The sequence below is a fragment of the Hyaena hyaena genome, unplaced genomic scaffold, assembly GCF_003009895.1.
Source record: "Hyaena hyaena isolate Hyena2069 unplaced genomic scaffold, ASM300989v1 scaffold_313, whole genome shotgun sequence".
NCBI classification, from domain to species: Eukaryota; Metazoa; Chordata; class Mammalia; order Carnivora; family Hyaenidae; genus Hyaena; species Hyaena hyaena.
The window spans coordinates 1,300,691-1,320,436 of NW_024080945.1; the positions used below are offsets into that span (position 1 = coordinate 1,300,691).

The 19,746-nt window shown below is 43.7% G+C and overlaps 1 protein-coding gene across 3 annotated transcripts in view; it reads right to left on the reverse strand.

The window, feature by feature from the left end:
• Positions 1-523: 523 nt before the first annotated feature.
• CAP2 (cyclase associated actin cytoskeleton regulatory protein 2) overlaps positions 524-19,746 on the reverse strand; it is a 148,082-nt gene continuing 128,859 nt past the window's right edge. For all 3 annotated transcript variants that reach the window (XM_039248598.1, XM_039248595.1, XM_039248597.1), the window contains exons 8-13: positions 14,071-14,260; positions 12,916-13,088; positions 11,747-11,870; positions 11,566-11,648; positions 4,944-5,084; positions 524-1,948 (exon numbers count right to left, since the gene is read on the reverse strand). In XM_039248598.1, the coding sequence (XP_039104529.1) occupies positions 1,865-1,948; positions 4,944-5,084; positions 11,566-11,648; positions 11,747-11,870; positions 12,916-13,088; positions 14,071-14,260 (795 nt within the window). In that variant the 3' untranslated portion in view covers positions 524-1,864. The remainder of the gene's footprint in view (positions 1,949-4,943; positions 5,085-11,565; positions 11,649-11,746; positions 11,871-12,915; positions 13,089-14,070; positions 14,261-19,746) is intronic.

The window sequence follows — 19,746 nt, forward strand, 5'->3', positions numbered from 1 at the left end:
TCCCTGATGATGAGTGTTGTCAATTATTACTATTTAATGAATATGTAGCATGTCCTTTTGAGTCTTTTCTTTACATTTAAAATAAAATTTTTCCTCCAGAAGTTTATTTACAAATTTAATGTAAGTTATTTTTATTTATCTTAAACATTAAAATATATAGTATAGGCATTATTATATCTTACTAAAAAGTAAATTCATTTTCTGGGATTTACATTATTCAACAATTCCATTATTGAATTATGGAACTGGATTCTAGACTTTTCTGACAGTCATTCCAACTGCAAATGGCTTTATCGGATATCTTGAAGAAGCCACTCTTCAGGGAAACTGACAGCATGCTGCATACATTCCGCAGTTCAACTAGATGGGCTCAGCTGTATTTCTTGAACCTGATATATCTGATGCATAAGCAAGGGGCAAATTAATGCAGAAAAAAATAATTTTAATGCCCAGAAGTCATCACAGGATTTAAACAATTAGAATTTTACTTTATTTCAGAATAAGTTTACAGTTGAAAAAAAGATATTTACTAAAGCCACTTTATTCATTTGAACAAAACTTTTACAGCAAAACCTTGGTACATGAGCATTAGTAATTTGAATACTATACGGATATAGAAGGTATTTAAAAAACGGAAATGACGTATCCCAAAGGCTGTAGTAGGCACAATATATATACGCTTGTATTGGGTCTGCAAGCATTATACTATAATTCATTACACGTGATCCAAGAAGTTGCGGATTGCTCAGTGCTGTGAACTGGAAGGATAGAAAGGAAAATGCTATTTTCTCTTGTGCTGAAAAAGCATGTTCTATCAATACCACAAAATAGGAGCAGCAAGTCAAGCCAACAAACGATCCCTTAGGTTTTGGAAGAAGTGTTTCATCTATGGCTTTTTAACTCTCATTGTTTTGAGACTGGTTAGAAGTCTGGCAAGTGAAAAAGAAAGTCTATAATAAAACGTTAACGACATATTTTACAAGGCATCTGATTGTTCATTCAACAGGTTCAGCACTGGGAACCAAACACTTTATGGGCTTGATCTTTGAGCAAAACTGTGAGGTAATCCATCTGCCTCCTCCCACCAATCTTTTGGCATTAAAAAAAGAAACAAACCTTTCTGCAGAAAAGTAAAAGTTTCCCCTGTGATAGTGGCAGAAGACTATTGAAGATACATTAGAATTTACTTTTAGCTTTAGTTTTTAGTAACTGTAAAGAATACAAGTCTTCTAAGGACCAAGAAATAGGATAATGGTCCTTAGGATGGAATTTTCTTATGTTTTGTTAAAAAAAAAAAAAAAGCTTTGAAATAGGTATTCATGCTGACAATGTATCCACGCTGACAGAGGTGAACATTTGATAAAAATGAGGGAAAAAAATCCCCAGATTTTTCAGAACGTACTACTACTGAATCACACTGAAACCATCTCAAAGGTAAAAATGTACATCTTAGATTCTCAAAGGTTTTATTTTCCAACTAGCAGTCAAACATAAGTGTCAAATTGAATCATGCAGTATTTTTTACCTATCAGCTACTGTGTTAGCAATATTAGGGGGACAGAATTTTCCCCTTCCCCTTAAAATGGGTAATGCTCACAAGTCATCATGTGGAACTCAAATCACACACAAAGGCAAACCATGAAGAAACGTTAAATACTTCAAAATGCCCACGAAGGCATGCCAGAAATGATGGTGTTTCTAGAACACAGAATTGCTGGAAGCCAAAACTAAAGCGGTAGGTGTTACTGCAACTTCTAGGTCTTCAATGCTGCTTGGTTGTTTTTGTTTTGTTTTGTTTTGTTTTTGCTTTTTTTTGTTTGTTTTTTTGATGGGTTCAGGTCAGAGGCCCTGGTCTCTCTGGAGGTTAGCCCATAATTTCTGCAGGTTCGGTGACCAACTTGGATCCATCCCAGGCTGTCTTGAACTGTTCTGGAACAGGAAATTCTCTCTGGAAGAATGAAGAACAAAGTTACTTGAACCCAGGCTTCCTTTTGCCAACAGATGGGAGGCTGAATAGGGTCACATGATGGACATAGACATTTTATGGGACCCAAGCGTGTGTTGTCTTCTGTGTCACATGGAGACCCGGACAGTTATGTGTCAGTTCTGTGACTGTCTGCCAGCATCATCATTAAACCTAGATCCTCTTGGGGCACCTGGGTGGCTGAGTCAGTTAAGAGTCTGACTTCGGCTCAGGTCATGATCTCCCAGTTGTGACTTTGAGCCCTATATTGGGCTCTGTGCTGACAGCTCAGAGCCTGAAGCCTGCTTCAGTTCCTGTGTCTCCCTCTCTCTCTCTCTGACCCTCCCCCACTCACTCTCTTTCTCTCTCTCAAAAATAAATAAACATTAAGAAAAAGAAGAAGAGGATCAAAAAGGAAAGTGAGAAGTAGTACCTTTGACCTGGGCTTCTATGGCCCCCCTGAACTTCCTGTACACACAGCACTGCTGAAAACCCAGGTGTCTGATAAGCTGGTGCCTGTGCTCATCCATCAAGGAGATGTAATGTTTCAGTGGAATACACACACAAGTTCCTGTCTTTTTAGATATAGGATCCAACTGCTTCTTTTGGAAGAAGCTATTTATTTTAAAGGGAAAGTCCTTTCTTTTTTTATTATCCTTTATTTTTGAAAGAGAGAGAGAGAGAGAGAGAGAGAGAGAGAGAACAAGTGGGGGAGGGGCAGAGAGCAAGGGAGACAGAGGATCCAAAGCGGGCTCCAGGCTGACAGTACAGAGCCCAATGCCGGGCTCGATCTCACCCACATCGAGATCATGATCTAAGCCGAAGTTGGACGCTTAACCGACTGAGCCACCCAGGCACCCCCAACCCCCAACCTTTTTTTAATTTTAGGGAAGGCCCTTTCTATAAGAAGTGATGAATTCTCCCTGAGTGAAATCTGCAGTGGAAAGCCTTAAGATGAAGCAAAGAAGCCAGTCTTCATAACCTTGTGTGTGTGTGTGTGTGTGTGTGTGTGTGTTTGCGTGGTCAGTATCCCATCTGGGTCTCTTCCTGATGAGGAGACAAGGCTTGGTGGTTGCTCTCAAGAACCAGGTCAGGTAGGGAATGCCCCAGAAGGCACTTCTTTGCTAGTAACCATACTACAGCTGGTCCCCATCTTTTCTGGGAGTGAAGTGACAGTAATATGATGACATTCTTCTCTGGCCAGCTGATTTCCTTCAAGATGAATCATCCCCACCATCCACCCCCAGACTGCAAGACCCATGGCAGGACCCGTATATTGCTTCCTTCCACCTCTGACTAGAAAATGTAAGAAGAGAAGCTGGAATGAGGTCACAAGATAATCTACCTGTAGAGGGAAGGCTCCTTTTTCATCATAAAAGCTCAGGCTTTGACCTATGCTCATGCTTTAGGCCCGGGGATCTCAAGCTTGGCTCCACGTTGGAATCACCAGGAGAAGCTTTAACAAATGCAGATCTGGGGACCACGCCCAGGAATGCTAGCTTAATCAGTCTGGAAAGGTGATCCGGACCCAGTGTTTTGCTTAGAAGATCCAGTTTCCATGCAGGCTGAGCCTTCTGAGTACACAGCTGCAAAGGCCAGGGGCCACCCTAAATGCTGGCTCTCTTATCTGAAGCTGCTTTGCATTAGCTTAGGCTCCTCAGCAGTGTGGAGGTGGAGAATGTGAGAAGAGTCTTCTCCCGCTCAGGGTTAGGCTGGCCAAATACAGAGAAGGGAAGCATGGCCCAGGGCTGGCAGACTTCTGTTTCTCAGCCTTACAGGATGGATTTGAGGCTGTGTGACTTAACATGCGGCTGGCTAGCACTCAAGACAGGTGGAGAACACGGGAGTATGGATGTTGGCTGTCTAAGGAGATTAACCCGAGTACTGACTGCTGCATAGACAGAAGGCTGGGGTCTGAACCACAGGCTGATGGGGTGCCTTCGAAGTTCCTTTTTCTTCCATCCTCCCCTGCTTCCCTGCCCCCTTGCACAGTTAGAATCAGAGGGAATCGTCTCTGGATTGATCTGTACTTCCAAGAAGCAACAACTAGCAGGAAGCAATAAGTTGCTTCCATGCAGCAACAACCAGCAAGCCCACCACACCGCGTGATGCAGAAAACCATAGTCATCTAGACTCCTTTTCGATGTGAGTGTCTGCATGCTTCCTTTAGGAGCTGCTTTGTTGGGGAGAGGAGGCATAGACAAGAAACAGCGGCAGAATCGCTTAGGCTGTGTTTCTTAGAGGGCCTGGATGGGCTGATGGCATCCGAATTACCCGGGACACCTGGTAGAGTGCAAATCCCCAGACCCCGCCCAAAGTCCCCGGAACCCAAACTCCAGGTGCAGACTTTGGGAGCTGACATGTTCATCAAGCTGAGTTTGAGAGCGCCTGTTGTAAGTATACCTACAGAAGAAATAGGTCTACTTATTGTAACCCTCCTCCCTCCCATTCTTTCCCCCAAGGGATTTCTCCTTCCTTTCTGTTTGCTTCCACCATATCAAAGGGAAATAGTCAGTCCTCAAAACCATGGACTCAGATGTGTGGGGTAATATTTGAGAAAAGCTAGCCCATTAAGGTCATTATCAGTGAGCTTCCTAGAGAATCACAAATCCAGGAATGAGCACAGTCAGGAAACTAATGGGGGGTGGGGCAGAGAAATGGGGAAGGCAAATCTCCAAATTCTTCTTCTGCCCGTGAATTATTCTACAAATGAAGCTCATAGGTTGGGAGTTAATTAATCAATCTCTAAGATGTTAATAAGGATGGGGCACCTGGGTGGCTCAATCAGTTAAGCATCTGACTCTTGACTTCAGCTCAGGTCATGATCTCACAGTTTGTGAGACTGAGCCCCGCATCGGGCTCTGTGCTGACAATGTGGAGCCTGCTTGAGATCCTCTCTCTCTCAAAGTAAATAAACATTAAAAAAATTTTTTAAAAAGGCTCAAGAAAAATTCTTTACTGGCTTTTAAAAGGTACTTACATAATCACCATCCTGAGGAATAAGGACATTCATTTCAGATGATTTGGCACTCACGATCTCACAGTCCAGCGCGTCTTCACTGAGGTAGATGTGGCAACCTTCTGTCTTATTAATGGAGATCGTTGGCACTTTCCCCATGACCTGAAACAAACAAGAGAATAATCCTGGGACCAACGTAAAGAAATAACAATTAGAAGGTTCTTGAATAAGCACAGTGAGTGGGCTTCCCCGAGCTCAGAGCTGCGTTGGGGCTGGAGAGACTGCCTGCTGGCACTGTCTGCAGGCTGAACTGGTGGGTGTCATTCAGGGACAGAATGAAAGGACCACACAAAGGGATTCTCAAGCCTCAGGGTCTCTTTCCTGAGATAAAATGAAGGGATTAATGTGAAAACAGCAGCTAAGTGTTCAGAAAAAGTCTCACACCCCTCTAGTGGATTTGCAACATATATTTGATTTCATGATAAGAGAAACAGGAGGCATTCGCTTTTATCTGCTTACAATTTTCGTTCTGACAAATCTGTGAATCTTAAGTTAAAGCAAATACTAATATTGCCACTTAAGAGTAAATATACCATTCTGTAACCGAGTAGGTTTTTCTTGAACCTAAATAAGAATAAATAAGAAACACTACAATTTTTTTCCCATAAGTCTCTTGCCAGATAAAAATCTCACTGGCTGAGTGTGAAGCTTGAATAAGACACTGAGCGTCTAGGCTATTTTGAACTGTATTAATTCCAGGAGCCAAAACTGGGGACTTGGTGGAGGCCACTCACTGGATAGATAAACAGCGCCATACCCACGATGGGGTGGGTCTCTGTATTGTTTGCAAATATCTTAGTGATATAAAAGTTCTGCTCAGTTTCCAATTTCTTCTTTTAACAGTTTTGAGACCCCCCCCCAATCTCTATAGGGGCAGACTGTTCCTCCAGTGACCATATTACAACTCTATAATTTTCCTCCTTGTAATGGTAATTGGAAGTGATAAAGACATCTCCTGTTTCCCCCTGAAGAAAAGGCTGGATTGCAAACCCAAGGAGCAGCTCCTGTCCACGGGGCGGGTGATGTAAAGAATTCCTCAGGGGAAGTCTAGCCAGGTCACCACACTTCTCTGTTTCCTCTCTCTCTCTCCATAGAAACTGGAGACCAAGTTAGCAATGAGCCCCAGTGCAAAAAAAAAAAAAAAGAGAAAAAAAAAGGCAGAGGTAGTTCAAGGCCAGGTAAGCATAAGCATGGGGCTTTGCCATAAATAAACTAAAATAGTAATAATACATAGATCTACATTTCAAGAATGTGTTAGCAGTAATGTTTTGGTGACTTTTCGATTTATTTATCTTGTAGTGATGAAAAGCATTTATAGCCACCCACAACGGTACGGAAGGCAGGCAAGTCAAGAGAAAAGATCAACTGTCAGTGAATCTTCAGTGATTTGTTTGTGAGGTAAAATGGGGACCCTTGAGGCAAGCACAGGACACTAATTCACTCTACTGATATTTATATATAGCTATATTGTATTAAAAATGCGTAAATACTTCAGGTTTCTGAAAGCCTGAAAAAGCAACAGCAGATCTTAAGCCGTTGATACGGTACGAGTGGTCTTTTCCACAATGTTACAGTCAGCGCTGCATAAGCGTAGATTGTACGTTTGCTCTTTGTGTCCTGGTGGTCTGGCAGCATTTTGAGAAGAGACATGGTGTCTAATCAAGAGAACTGAGCCCAAGAATCATTCCCCTGCTGAGTGACAGGTGACGTGTGACCTTACCCAGGCCAACGCTCTAGCATTTAATCTGCTTCTGTATTAGTGTGGTTTTCCATAAATGTATTTCTCTAAAAAATTTTTTAAAAAACATTTTATTTTTAAGTAATCTCTACACCCAACGTGGGGCTCAAACTCACAACCCCAAAATCAAGAGTCGCACCTCCACAGACTGAGCCAGCGGGCGCCCCTACTTCTCTATAAAAAATTTAAAAATTTCCATAGAATATGAGTCTCTTTTCTCTCTCATGATTTGTGTACTATTTTTTTGCGTGTAGTTTGCCAAAAAAGGAATTACTGGACTAAATCATATGAACTTAGGTGAATATCCCTTTGCTCCCTTCAATCTTTTTAAGTCATTGAGGTTAAATCTGCCAACATAAAATCCACCTGTTTCATGTGCACGCCCTAACAGTATTTGGTAGGTTTATAGAGGTGTGCAACATCACTTCGCCTCAGTTCTAGAATATTTCCGTCACTCCCCAAATATCCCTAAGGCCCAATTACAGTCAAGCCCCGTCCTCACTCTCTGGCCAACCACTGATCTCCATTGTAACCAGGCCCTTTTAAAGGCTCAGTCGGTTGAGTGTCCAACTTCGGTTCAGGTCATGATCTTGTGGTTTGTGGGTTCGAGCACCACGTCGGGCTCTGTGCTGACAGCTCAGAGCCTGGACCCTGCTTCAGGTTCTGTCTCCATCTCGCTCTGTACCTCCCCGGCTCACATTCTGTCTCTCAAAAATAAATAAAATGCTAAAAAAATAAACAAAATAAATGAATGTATTAAATGTTTTAAATAGTTAATGACATTCATTTGATTTGAACATCCACAAGCTTGAAAAGTATTCAGTAAAATGTCTCTCTCTGGTGTCTGAACCCTGAGGCCAAGTTTCAGTCCCTCTTGGACAGATAACCATGGTTTATCCTTCCAGATTATTTTTAGAATGATCTATTTCAAACATAGCAACAAAGAAAATATAACATGTAAATATACATATGTCAAACAGCTTTATCAGAGTTTAATGTTTTGGTTTATTTGCTTTTTTTTTTTTTAGAACTATAAACTTACAGTCGACTTGAAGGCCTCTCCATATTATCCACCACCTCATTCACTACCCTTCTCTCATTTTCGCCTCCTCCCTTTCCAGGTTCATATTTCTCAATTATTTTTTCTTGTCATTGGGTGGGTTACAACCTTTAATGTTTATGAATACAGAAGCAATGATAGAAGGAATCGTTCCTTATTTCTGTAATAGGGAATTATTATGTTAAAAAAATTTTAATGTTTTATTTATTTTTGAGAGAGAGAGAGAGAGAGGGAGAGAGACAGCATGAGCAGGGGAGGGTCAGAGAGAGAGGGAGACACTGAATCTGAAGACAGGCTCCAGGCTCTGAGCTAGCTGTCAGCACAGAGCCTGACGCGGGGCTCAAACCCACGAACCGCGAGATCATGACCTGGGCTGAAGTCAGACGCTCAACTGACTTGAGCCACCCAGGCACCCCTGTAATAGGGAATTCTGAAGTTTCAAATGAAGTTTGATTTTCACTAGAGGATTTTGATTGATGCCTTTAACTGGGTTACAGAAGGTAGTGTATCTTCTCTGACTTTTCTTTCTAGGATTATCAGATACAAATATATCTGTGTATATATATGTGTGTGTACATGGAAAAATAAAATCATGCTCTACATAATGGCATAAAAGTGCTCTTTACTTTTAACAAGGTTATCATGGATATCTTCTAGATCACTTTTAAAAATGGTTACGTGGTAGCCATTTTTGTATAGAGTTCAGAAATTAAAAAAACTTTAAAAAATGTTTATTACTTATTTTGAGAGGGAGAGAGAGAGAGAGAGAGCAGGGGAGGGGTAGAGGAAAAGGGAGAGGGAGAGGAAGAATCCAGAGCAGGCTCCACACTGTCAGCACAGAGCCCAATAAAGGGCTCAAACTCAATCCGTGAGATCATGACCTGAGCTGAATGAAAAGTCAGACCCTTAACCAATGGAACCAACCAGGTGCCCCAGAAGTTTAAAAATTTTAAGCAGACACAGGTTTTTAAATAATTTCTTCTATTACTTCTCAATTTAGAATTACTTCTCTCTCCAGAAATTAGGTGAATATTTAAAACTGCTTTCTTCTACCTCAGTATAGCTTCATGTTTTATATTTAGTTCAATTGGTTTTAATTTTGCACGTGATATATTTTCATTAAAATGCTAACTCCTTATATATGGCTTCATGAGTGCTACCCAACCTTGCTATTTCTGTAAGAATGAAAGGAAGCTTTAAATAAACTCTCTAAAATTAAGAGGGGTAGATTTGATTAGGTTATCACCAGAATGCTTTTCACCTGGTTAAATATGTGCTCTCACCTCCGTCACAGAATATTATTTCTGTGACTTTGGGGGGTGGGTAGTTAAAAATAATGTGAAGTGGGAGAAAGCCTGGCTCTTTGTGTAGAAACTTCCACCATCCCAAATAGTTCTTCAGAAATTATGGACTTGTTATTAGGTTTATGTGAATCATATTTATCTTTGAGGATAATAATCTATCCTTGGATTTTTCCTTTCATTTTTTTTTTTAAATGTTCATTTTATTTTGAGAGAGAGCACATGTGAGTAAGGGTGGGGCAGAGGGGGAGAGAGAGAGGGAGAGAGAGAGAATCCAAAGCAGGCTCCATGCTCAGTGCAGAGCCCAATGCTCAGCTTGATCCCACAACCCTGGGGATCATGACCTGAGCTGAAATCAAGAATCAGACACTCAGCTGACTGAGGTACCCAGGCGCCACAGAATTGGGACTTTTTCTGATGATGATTGATTTGCTTAACATTTTCATGTATAAGGAATGCTTTGGGAGAAATGGAATTATTAAATGGATGAATGTGGTTGTCAGAAATGATAAATGAGGAGGTGGCATTACAGAATGTAAGCTTCATGAGGACAAGAATTTTTGTTTCATTTTCTCACTGATATTTGTAGTGCTGAGAACAGTACTTGGCATATCAGACAAGTTCAGTAAACATCTGGCAAATGAAAGAATGAAAAGAGTGTGTTACATGCTAAGTGGCCTTGAGCATATAACTCACATTAAGTTTTTTTTAATTTTTGAGAGACACAATGTAAGCAGGGGTGGGGTGGGGGGTGAGGGGTGAACAGAGGGTCCAAAGTAGGCTCTGATAGCAGTGAGCCTGATGCAGGGCTTGAACTCATGAATAGTGAGATCATGACCTGACCCAAAGTCAGACACTCAACTGACCGAGCCACTCAGCCACACCTATAACTCACATTTTTGAAACTGAAGTGTGAGCTGAGGATTCTGGTCAAGTTTCTCTGTGTGCACGGTGAAGATAACAATACAGTAAATGCCTGTGAGGAGTTATTTGGTTGCTTTTCTCCTAAGTGGCTTTCTGTTAAGAAAAGGAACTTATGAAGAAGCAGAAGCCGAATGGTTAGGGAAGGAGATTTACACAGATGCACAGAGAATACATGGAACTGAATGAGAAAGAGATACATGTATCCACAGATCCTATGTGGCAAGAACATTTGGAACTTGGGCTGCAGAGGACTTAGAATCCCTCAGCTAACCTTGTGTTTCAGGGCAGGGAACTCTGAGTCAGAGGTGAAACCAACTGCCCAAATGCATATGGCGGATGGGGGCAGACCTGGGGCTCAGGCTCAGGGCACAGGGTTCAGGGTTCTTTCCATTAAATGGACACATACGAAGCCAACGTCTTAAATAGCAGTGAGTGAAATGTAAAATGTCCATTCAAATGTACTCTAATTAAAAGTGACATTACTAGAGGCGCCTGGGTGGTTCAGTTGGTTGAACGTCCAACTTCAGCTCAGGTCATGAGTTCCAGCCCTGCTTCAGGCTCCACACTGTAAGTGTGGATTCTCTCTCTCTCTGTTCCTTACCCACTCGCGCTCTTTCACTCTCAAAATAAATAACTAAACTTAAAAAAAAGTGACAGTGGTAAAAAGCCCAGTAACACAGAGAGAAATATCTGTAAAACTAGAATCCAATTTTAACAAACATTAACAGGAAGCATCAGGTCACAAGGGGTTAACTAAATGTTTGAAGAGAGGCTGGCTCAATCAGAAGAGCCTGTGACTCAGGAGTCGTGAGTTTGAGCCCCACACTGAGTGTAGAGATTACATAAAAATAAAATCTTAAAAAATGAAAAATAATAAGAACAACAACATAAAGAGAGTGTAATCGAAGGTGGAAGTTATCGTTGGCCAAAGGCAAGAAGTTTGTTAGCTTTGGCATACTGTAAAATCCCACAGGGTTAAATCAAAATTTGCTAAAGGAGCGTACATTTTCTCCAGGTTTGCAAATTTAATTCCCATCCTACTTTCCAGGTTGTTAGTCTGATAATCCCACCAACTCTTCACAAAGACCCTTCTTTCTCCTTACTCAGAACCAACTGTCCCCGAGGAAAGAAAAGTCTCTTCGGGATGGTGCTATCATCTAGGAGAATCCCTTAGTGTTTGCGTTCATTCATTAGTTGACTCATCCCAATCACTACTTGCCAAGCACTGACTGGACGCTGACTATGTGCAGGTGCTGAGCCAGTATCTGCCGCTGCAAAGATTAGTTATCTGCTCTCGAAATAGGCATGTGCAAGATAGGATGTATTCTAAGAGACTGCAAAGGGTGAAGTAACACTGTCCAAGAAGAAAGACAGGGTTCAGAGGAGAGGTGATGACAGAGCCGTGTCTGGAGGAAAGGGAAGAGGAACTCTCTAGGTGGACACGGCTGGCCCCTGGCGGGGGGCGGGGGGGGGGGGGGGGCGGCGCGAGCAGCTGGATCGTCGGAGCAAAGCAGCAATGAGGTCAGAGCACGCGCTTCACAGGGTCACAGGGTCACTTACCTGCATCTGAATGTCCTTGGAGTTGATCACTTCCACAATGCCTACCACGTTGTCAAACACAAGGCCAAACTTCTTACAGTTGTCTAGGGAAACCAAGCCAAACCAAAGCTCCGTTAAGCACGCATGGCATGTGTATGCAAAGCAACGGGCCCTCCTGGGTGACCCCCAGTCCCGGCCCTACCGATTGTAATGGAGTTAATTTTTCCTTTCATCTGTAGAGTAGACTTGTTGCAGTTGAAAATGTAAGCCACTTGCTTCAGTTCGGTCTCTGAAATCACCAGGTCATGCCTGTCCTCTTGATACTCCTAAAATGAAAGCAAATGCAAATACTGAACACAAGGATGTATGCAGATAAATGGAATCCTGCACATGCTGAGATTACTATGGGGTTCATCATTCATTCTAGCTTTTCGAGATGTCCTTCCTTTCAGAATCACTTTTTAATAGGCCAAACCACAGGTCTTACTCTGTTTTTGTAATGATGGGAATGAATGGAAACGCTGCTTGGAAAGGGGGGGCGGTCAGGGTCAATTTGCAAACCAGTACCAGGCCCCGAAGAGGCCGCTGGGTGGTGGGCTGGAGCTTTTTGTTAAGTCTGTATGCTGAGTCGGCCTCAATGCCGCGGTACAATGTGCCACGTCAAGGAGCTGGGCAACCAGTGAGTGGTGACTGTGGTGTCCGCCCCTGTGGATCTGCAGCCCTAGACCAGCTCCATGGGTCGGCAGGGAGTACCAGGTCTCGTGCACATTCTCTGTGTCTCTGTCCTGTTCACACAATGGTGCAAATGGTGGATGAAGTGGGAGGGGACATACGTGCATCTGTCCATGGCGTTGAGCTTACATCCAACCAGAATGGGGAACCCATGAAAAGCTTATGGAAAGAGTTGTCAAATCCGTAGAGACAGAAAGTAGAAAGGCGTTGGGGGGTGGGGGGGGGCTGCACGGGGAGTGGGGAGCTGTTATGTACGGGGTACGGGCCTCCCGTTTGACAAGATGGAAAGAGTTCTGTGGATGTGCTGATGGCTGCACACAGCGAATTCACTTAGTGTCCGGGAGTCACTATGTCCGCTTCAATGTCAGCTGTCACTTAAATGCCAAGATGGCAAATTTTATGTGTATTTTACCTTAAAAAAGAAAGCAATTTTAAAATGTGAAGAAAAGGATGCATGAGAAATAATGAAAAAACAAAAAGTAAAAACAGAAAAAGCTGATGGGAATATTCAGAAACACCCAGGTTTTGCTTGTGCCTCTGTCTTGTCACTCAGACACCGGGAAGACCTGGGGAAGCGCGTCGGCGGTCGGTCCTGTCCCTGGGACCCGCCAGGAATAAAGGTTAACGGGCTTCACTCACGACTCTCCATTTCTTTCCTTCCAGCTCGAACACAGGAGCATGTTTCTGAGGAGGATGAGACGGGGGAGTCCTGGAGCCTGGAGAGGGGCTTTTGGTAGGAGATGAAATTTGTCCTTGAGCCCGGAGGCTGGGGTTCTTATATGTCTTCTGGTCATCTGTGACGTGCCGGAGCCCTGGGAAGGGAACACATCGCCATGTTTATTTGTATTTTATGCAAAGTGTCCCTAGCCTCTTAGATGAATAGAAACAGAACAAGGAGTTTGGGTAATGCTATTCTCCAGGTTCATAATACGCACAGTCTGAGACCTTATAAATTTAGAGCTAATTACGAGCACCGTAAACATTTTTAACTTGAGGAACTTCTTTAAGGAGGTAAGATAGATAAAAATTCTACAGAAAAGCAAAGCACCTGGCAAAAAAAGATCACGCAATTTATTTTTTTTCTCATGGCTAAGGCATTTCCCAGGCTTAGCCTAAAAGGATAGAGCATTCTAGCAAGTATATGCCATAGAGGATGGAATCGACTTCAGGGTTATAAGTCCATTCTCTTACTTTGCAGATGAGGGGACAGCCCAGCCAGTTGGAGCCACAGAAAAATTTAGAATTTGGGACTCTTAGCTCCTAGCCCAGTGCACAGGGACAATTACACCATAACTCCTATTATTTGCCTAAAATGAGAATACATTTGCATAAACCTTACTGTTCAGAATGCACGTACATCCTGATGTATCTTAAATGTATGATTAAAAAAAGTTGTTCACGGCAAGGACAGAAGTGCTTCAATGATGTCATTATTTGACAAGCCTGTCCACTGCTTGAGGACAGAGGTACTACTGTTTGTCATTTTATTTCACTTGATCTCAATGCCCCAGTTGTAGATGGTGCTGAGGCATCGAGGCTGAAGTGAGTGATGCTGTAAGCAGTGGTCTATTCGGAACCCAGAGTCTCTGAGTTTTCCCTTCTGGTCCTCACAACAGCCCACTAAGCCCGTCTCCCTCGAAATGAAGAACACTGCAGGCTTCTGTTTCCCCACACAGCTCCCCGTGTTTGGGGACAGGGATGGAATGATGCATCCGTCAGTGTGGGCTCTGGTGGGGGAGGGATCTATGTGCCTTGGAGCCAGAGGGAGACAGCGTCAAGGTCCAGTTTTCTCACCTTTTGTAATTCCTTCCCCTTGGTTAAGTTGGGCAAATAGAGCTGAGCGTGAAGGGGAGGGCTCCTCTCTTCTGCCTTCATTCTCAAAGAGTGGAGGTGGCCCTGGAGGAGGTGGCGGAGGAGGGGGTGGAGGAAGGCCAGGCCCAGGGGAGAGGACTGACGATACGGATACAGTTGATGCAACTGGCCCCTGAGGGAGAGAGAAGATGGAAAGCACTGTCTTCAGACTCATGCTCTTGCTGAGAGTTGGGATTTTGCCAATGTCACTCAGAACCTGTTACCAATGAGGAAGGGGAGTTCAAGACTCACAATGGGCACCTCGGTGCTTCATGGGTCTGTTTGGAGGACTGGGGCCGAGGTGGGGACCCACGCTGGGACAGAGCATGACTGAGCTGTAAGGCCCTATGTGAGTTGGTAGAAACCGCATGTTCTGGGTTCATGCTGCCAAATGAGAGCAAACAGAGCCATGTTCACAGGGTCATGTCCAAAGCTCAGGACTTGAATGGAGCCAGGCCTTGGCCAGTTGAAAATCTTAAGAAAAATGTAGTTCAGCCGATAAGAGGATTTGCTCTTTTGGGCTGCTGGGAATCACGGCAGTGGGTATTAGGTGCTTCTGAACATTTCTGAGCAGCTCGAGAAACTATTTCTCTGGAACTCATCTTTCAAGTTTGCATGCCTCACTCACCCCCAACCGGGGGCCATGTAGGACCTGGATGCCCGTCAAACCCAAAGATGATCAGGGTCCAGGACCCATCTGACGGTTTCATTCATCTGATGTTGATTGTTAGTGAGCCGATTAAAAATTGATTCCTTTCTGAGCAAGATCCAGGCTTACTTATTTTTGCTGCTACGTGAAATTAGAATTTTGTTTTCGGTTTGAAGTTCTAACAAATTTATATGACACTAAAACGTGCTAGACAATGGAAGAATATGTTTGGACGTTTTGAGAAAATCCCCCTCCCACCATGTCAACACACATAGACAACAAACCTGGGTGATGCAATATTTTACTTTTAAACCTGAAGTAGAGGGACGCCTGGGTGGCTCAGTAGATTAAGCGTCTGACTTCGGTTCATGTCATGATTTGGTGGTTCATGAGTTCGAGCCCCATGTCGGGCTCTGAGCTGTCAGCTCAGAGCCTGGAGCCTGCTTCCCATTCTGTGTCTCCCTCTCTCTGCCCCTCCCCTGCTCACTCTCTCTGTCTCTCTCTCTCAATAAACGCTAAAAAAAATAAACCTGAAGTAGAACTCTGTATCTATAAGGCATTTTAAGTGAATTCAATGAAAAAATAGAACATTAAAAAAGTCGAGAGTGATGGACATGTGGTTTCAGCTCATATATTTCCGATGCCAAATATAAAATGTAAAACATCTAAGTGCTAAATATTAATGAAGACAGCATATTCTCATTTTCATAAGCAGCTCAGTATTTCCAAGCGTCAATACCGGGAAGTTTTCATAGGTAGTAGTTTTCAGTTGCAAAAAAAAAAAAAAAGAAAAAAAAGCCCAACATGTTATTTTCTAAGTACTTACATAATCCCTATTAAGTGCAGAATTACTCTAAAGATAAATGATTCTTCTCTGATTCCGAACGCACGTCTGAAAAACTGAGTGGGCTGGAGGTCGTCTCCTGAAGCTGTAACTTGTCACGGCTTTTTGTTTCTAAGGAAGAGCAGCCTGACTGCGTCAGAACAATTGGGTCAAGTGAGCCAGGGCTGCACCACTCACGAGACTGGCCAACCCTTCTTTTTCTGAATCTTAAATGTTTTCTATTATGTCGCCGGGGCGAAATTTGAGAATTTGCTCTGAATCATCAATAGCATGTAACAGAAGCTTTGCAATCAAGAAATACTCCAGTGCTCAGTTCCAGACCTTGCGCAAGCCCCCGACCCTGACCAAATATTACTTTTACTCATAAGCACATAATAACTCATATAGCGAGTGAAGGGCCAGACCCCTTCCTCACATCTGAAACTGTGGCTCTACAGTCTTCCTATTGTGTGGAAAGGAGACAGGATACCGGGTTGTCTATCTTAGGATCATTTCGATGGCACCCCTCCTCTCGGAATTCAGAGCCTCTCTCCAAGAGCCATTAAAAGGACACTGAAGCCAATAAGCTACGGATTCAATGTTCTGGAACCTTGATACCTTCAGATGGCCGGCCCAGGAACACCAAACAAAGGAATTACCGCAACAACTGTTGAATACAAAAGCCAAAATATAAGAGAACTTGGCACCAATGTGTAGCAACATGGATGGACCTTGAGGGTGTTATGCTGAGCGAAATAAGTCAGGCAGAGAAGGACAAATATCACATGTTTGCACGTATAGGAGGATTAGGAGGAACTTGACGGAGGAACAAGGGGGAGAAGAAGGGGGGAAATGGTGGGGGAAAGGGAGAGAGGCAAACCATGAGAGACTCTTGAATGCTGAGAAACAAACTGAGGACTGATGGATGGGGGGGAGGGGGGTGATGGGCATGGAGGAGGGCACTTGTGGGGATGAGCACTGGGTGTTATGTGGAAACTAATTTGACAATAAACTATTTGTAAAATAAATAAATAAATAAATAAAAATAAAAACACACACAAAGTAAAAAATAAAGTAGAGCTAGTATAAGCCACTTCAAAAAAAAAAAAAAAAGAGAGAGAACTTGGCACCAGCTGAAACTCAACTTATCCTTAGCATCTTCTGGCTCATTCCTTTATTGGCGTCAGTGAGAGCACAAAACTAGGCTCTAGTTTCCAGGGGACTTTGCAATTAGCATTCAGGGGCTTTCCTGCAGACTCAAGAGCAAACTTGGTAGACGCTCTGTTGTCAGGACTTGGAGGCCATGCTTTGTAGCAGAACCGGTCTTCACCTCTTCCTCCTCTTCTCCTGCAGGATCGCACAGCACCCGGTACCGACCACCTGTATGGAGTGTTCTGTCTTCTCACATGTGCCTGGCCAGGAGTGGCAGAGACATGCACTGAAATCGCAGCCCAGCACTAATCTTCAGGTGTCCCAGGAGAAACGGAGGGGAGATGGTCAGGGAAAGGAACGGAGCCAAGAGTTCTAGAAAGTTTAGCATTTCCCAGGTGTCGATTACTTCTGTTCAGGTAACAGACATTTAATGCTCAGTATAGGACAGCCTCTATGCCTCTATTCCCAAACGTGTGAGCTTTCGAATCATTCTGAAATGTTAGAAATTCAGAAACCCAACCCATGCCACAGAAACACTCTCTGGGGAGGCGGGAAGCATTTGTATTTTTTAAATTATTTTTTAAAACATTTTTTGTCTTTGAGAGAGAGAGACAGAGACAGAGTGCAAGCGGGAGAGGGGCAGAGAGACAGGGAGACAGAATGGGAAGCAGGCTCCAGGCTCTGAGCTGTCAGCACAGAGCTCAACGTGGGGCTCAAACTCACATCTCTATTTAGATGCTTAACCAACTGAGCCACCCAGGAGCCCCTATATATATTTTAAAACTTTTTAACCTTATTTATTTACTTTGAGAGAGAGAGAGAGAGAGAGAATGAGTAGGGGGTGGGACAGAGGGTGTGGTAGAGAGAGAGAGAATCCCAAGCAGGTTCCATACTGTCAGTACAGAGCCCGATATGGGACTAGAACCCACAAACCGTTGAGATCATGACCTGAGCCGAAATCAGGAGTCTGTTGCTCAACCAACTGAGCCACCCAGGCACCCCACATTGGTATTTTTGAAGCTTCCTGGGTGATTCCAATGCTCAGTCAAGTTTGGGAGGAATCATTCCATACTACGTGCTGAAATTAATCTTAGTCCTCATAGTAATATTATTAGGACTGTCTTGAAATCCCTCTTTAAGAGAAAACAAAGCAGGAAATCAGAAGGGCTGACCCAATATTAAATGGCTAGTAAATGGCAGAGACATGACTCAAGCAGTCTGCTTGATTCAAAGCCTTCTTCAGGGAAACCTTTTGTGTTATATTTAGAATTTTTTTTAAAAAAAATCATCACTAGTGAAATTAAAGGGCCAGAGGTATAGGCTACCTCAATACATATATAGTGTTGTTCTTGGGCCTCTGGCTCGAGTATATATGACCCAAGTATGGGGAGGTGGTGTAATAGTTGGCTTAATTTTACCTCCACTATTCATCGCTCTATTTCTCTCATGCCTCCATGGCTGACTGAGCTCCTACACTCAACTCTGGAACCAGGACCCCTGTATCCTACAGAGATGTACGGAGTCTTGGGTGTTGACCATGGCCCTCAGCATCAGGTCATCCTTGATGCTGGTTTGTTGTGGCGCTAAAGCCTGTGGTTCTAGAAACTGGCCTCTCACATTATTCGCTTTTCCTGAGTACCTGCTGGTTTCAGTAATAGGGTGTTTGCACCCAAATCATGGCTCCCTGCCTTAGTGTTCAAGTTTTTCTGGGATGCAGACCTGACCCTCTTTGCACCGGGGACTGGAGATTTAAGGGCATCTGCCTCTTGGGTGTGGCTTCCTTTTATAGGTAAGGCACCAGGGGGTCTAGGTGGAAGGAGAAGCAGGGGATCAGATCGGGGCTCTGGCTCCCACGGCCTGCGGAGTGCCCCACACTCCCTACTGTCACTGCGATGTAGGCCCTGTGGGAAGCAGAGCGCAGAGAAGAAAGACGCACCAGGGAGGACACAGTCACACTGTGAGCTGGGGCCCTGCAGGGAGAGAGGGAGGCTGGCTCCTGGGGGGCCAAGCCTGCGGGGGGGCGCCGAAAACTAGAGCTAGTGAGAGCCTCCGGGAACATGAGGGGTCCTGGGAGGGTCACAGAGGGGAGAGCATCTAATTAGCCTGCAGACAGCACTCATTTCTCAGAATGTAGACTATGGGGACCCATGTACACATGTAGATTAAAATAAAGACATTTAGGGGTGCCTGGGTGGCTCTGTTGGTGGCTCAGGTCATGAACTTAAGGTTCACGGGTTCGAGCCCCACATCAGACTCTGTGCTGACAGCTCAGAGCCTGGAGCCTGCTTCCCATTCTGTGTCTCCCTCTCTCTCTGCCCCTCCCCTGCTCGTGCTCTTTCTCTCTCTCAAAAATGAATAAACATTAAAAAAATAAAATAAAGACATTTAAGAAAAGAAGTCATTTACTTGAAAAACTATCTGAATATTTCTGGTCCTTCTAAAAGAACCCTTTTTCTTAATAAAAAATTCCGTTACAGTGTGTTTTACCCTAACAAGTGAAGAATCATACATCTAAAAGGACCTATAGGATTATGCTATCACGTGACTCACACAAGGTCACACAGACTGGAAGGTGACAGTGAGGAATGATGTTGGGCCAGCAGAAGGAAAGGCTGAGCCTCACTGAGCAACAATGACTCCCCCTTACCCCCTCCAAAAAATGCTTTTTAAAAATACTATTTGAGGGGCTCTTGGGTGGCTTAGTCGGTTAAGCATCTGACTCTTGATCTCATCTCACATTTCCTGGGTTCAAACCCTAAGTCTGGCTCTGCACTGGCAGCTCGGAGCCTGCTTGGGATTCTGTCTCTCCCCCTCTCTGCCCCTTCCCCGCATGCACTCTCTGTCGCTCTCTCAAAATAAATAAATACACTTAAAAAATACTTTTGTATTTGTATTTGGTACAAAATACTTTGATATGTTGATGTCTCCAGTATCTTAGAGTCCCAGACTGGAAACAACTGAAAAATACATTTTATCACAGTCATTGTAACAATAG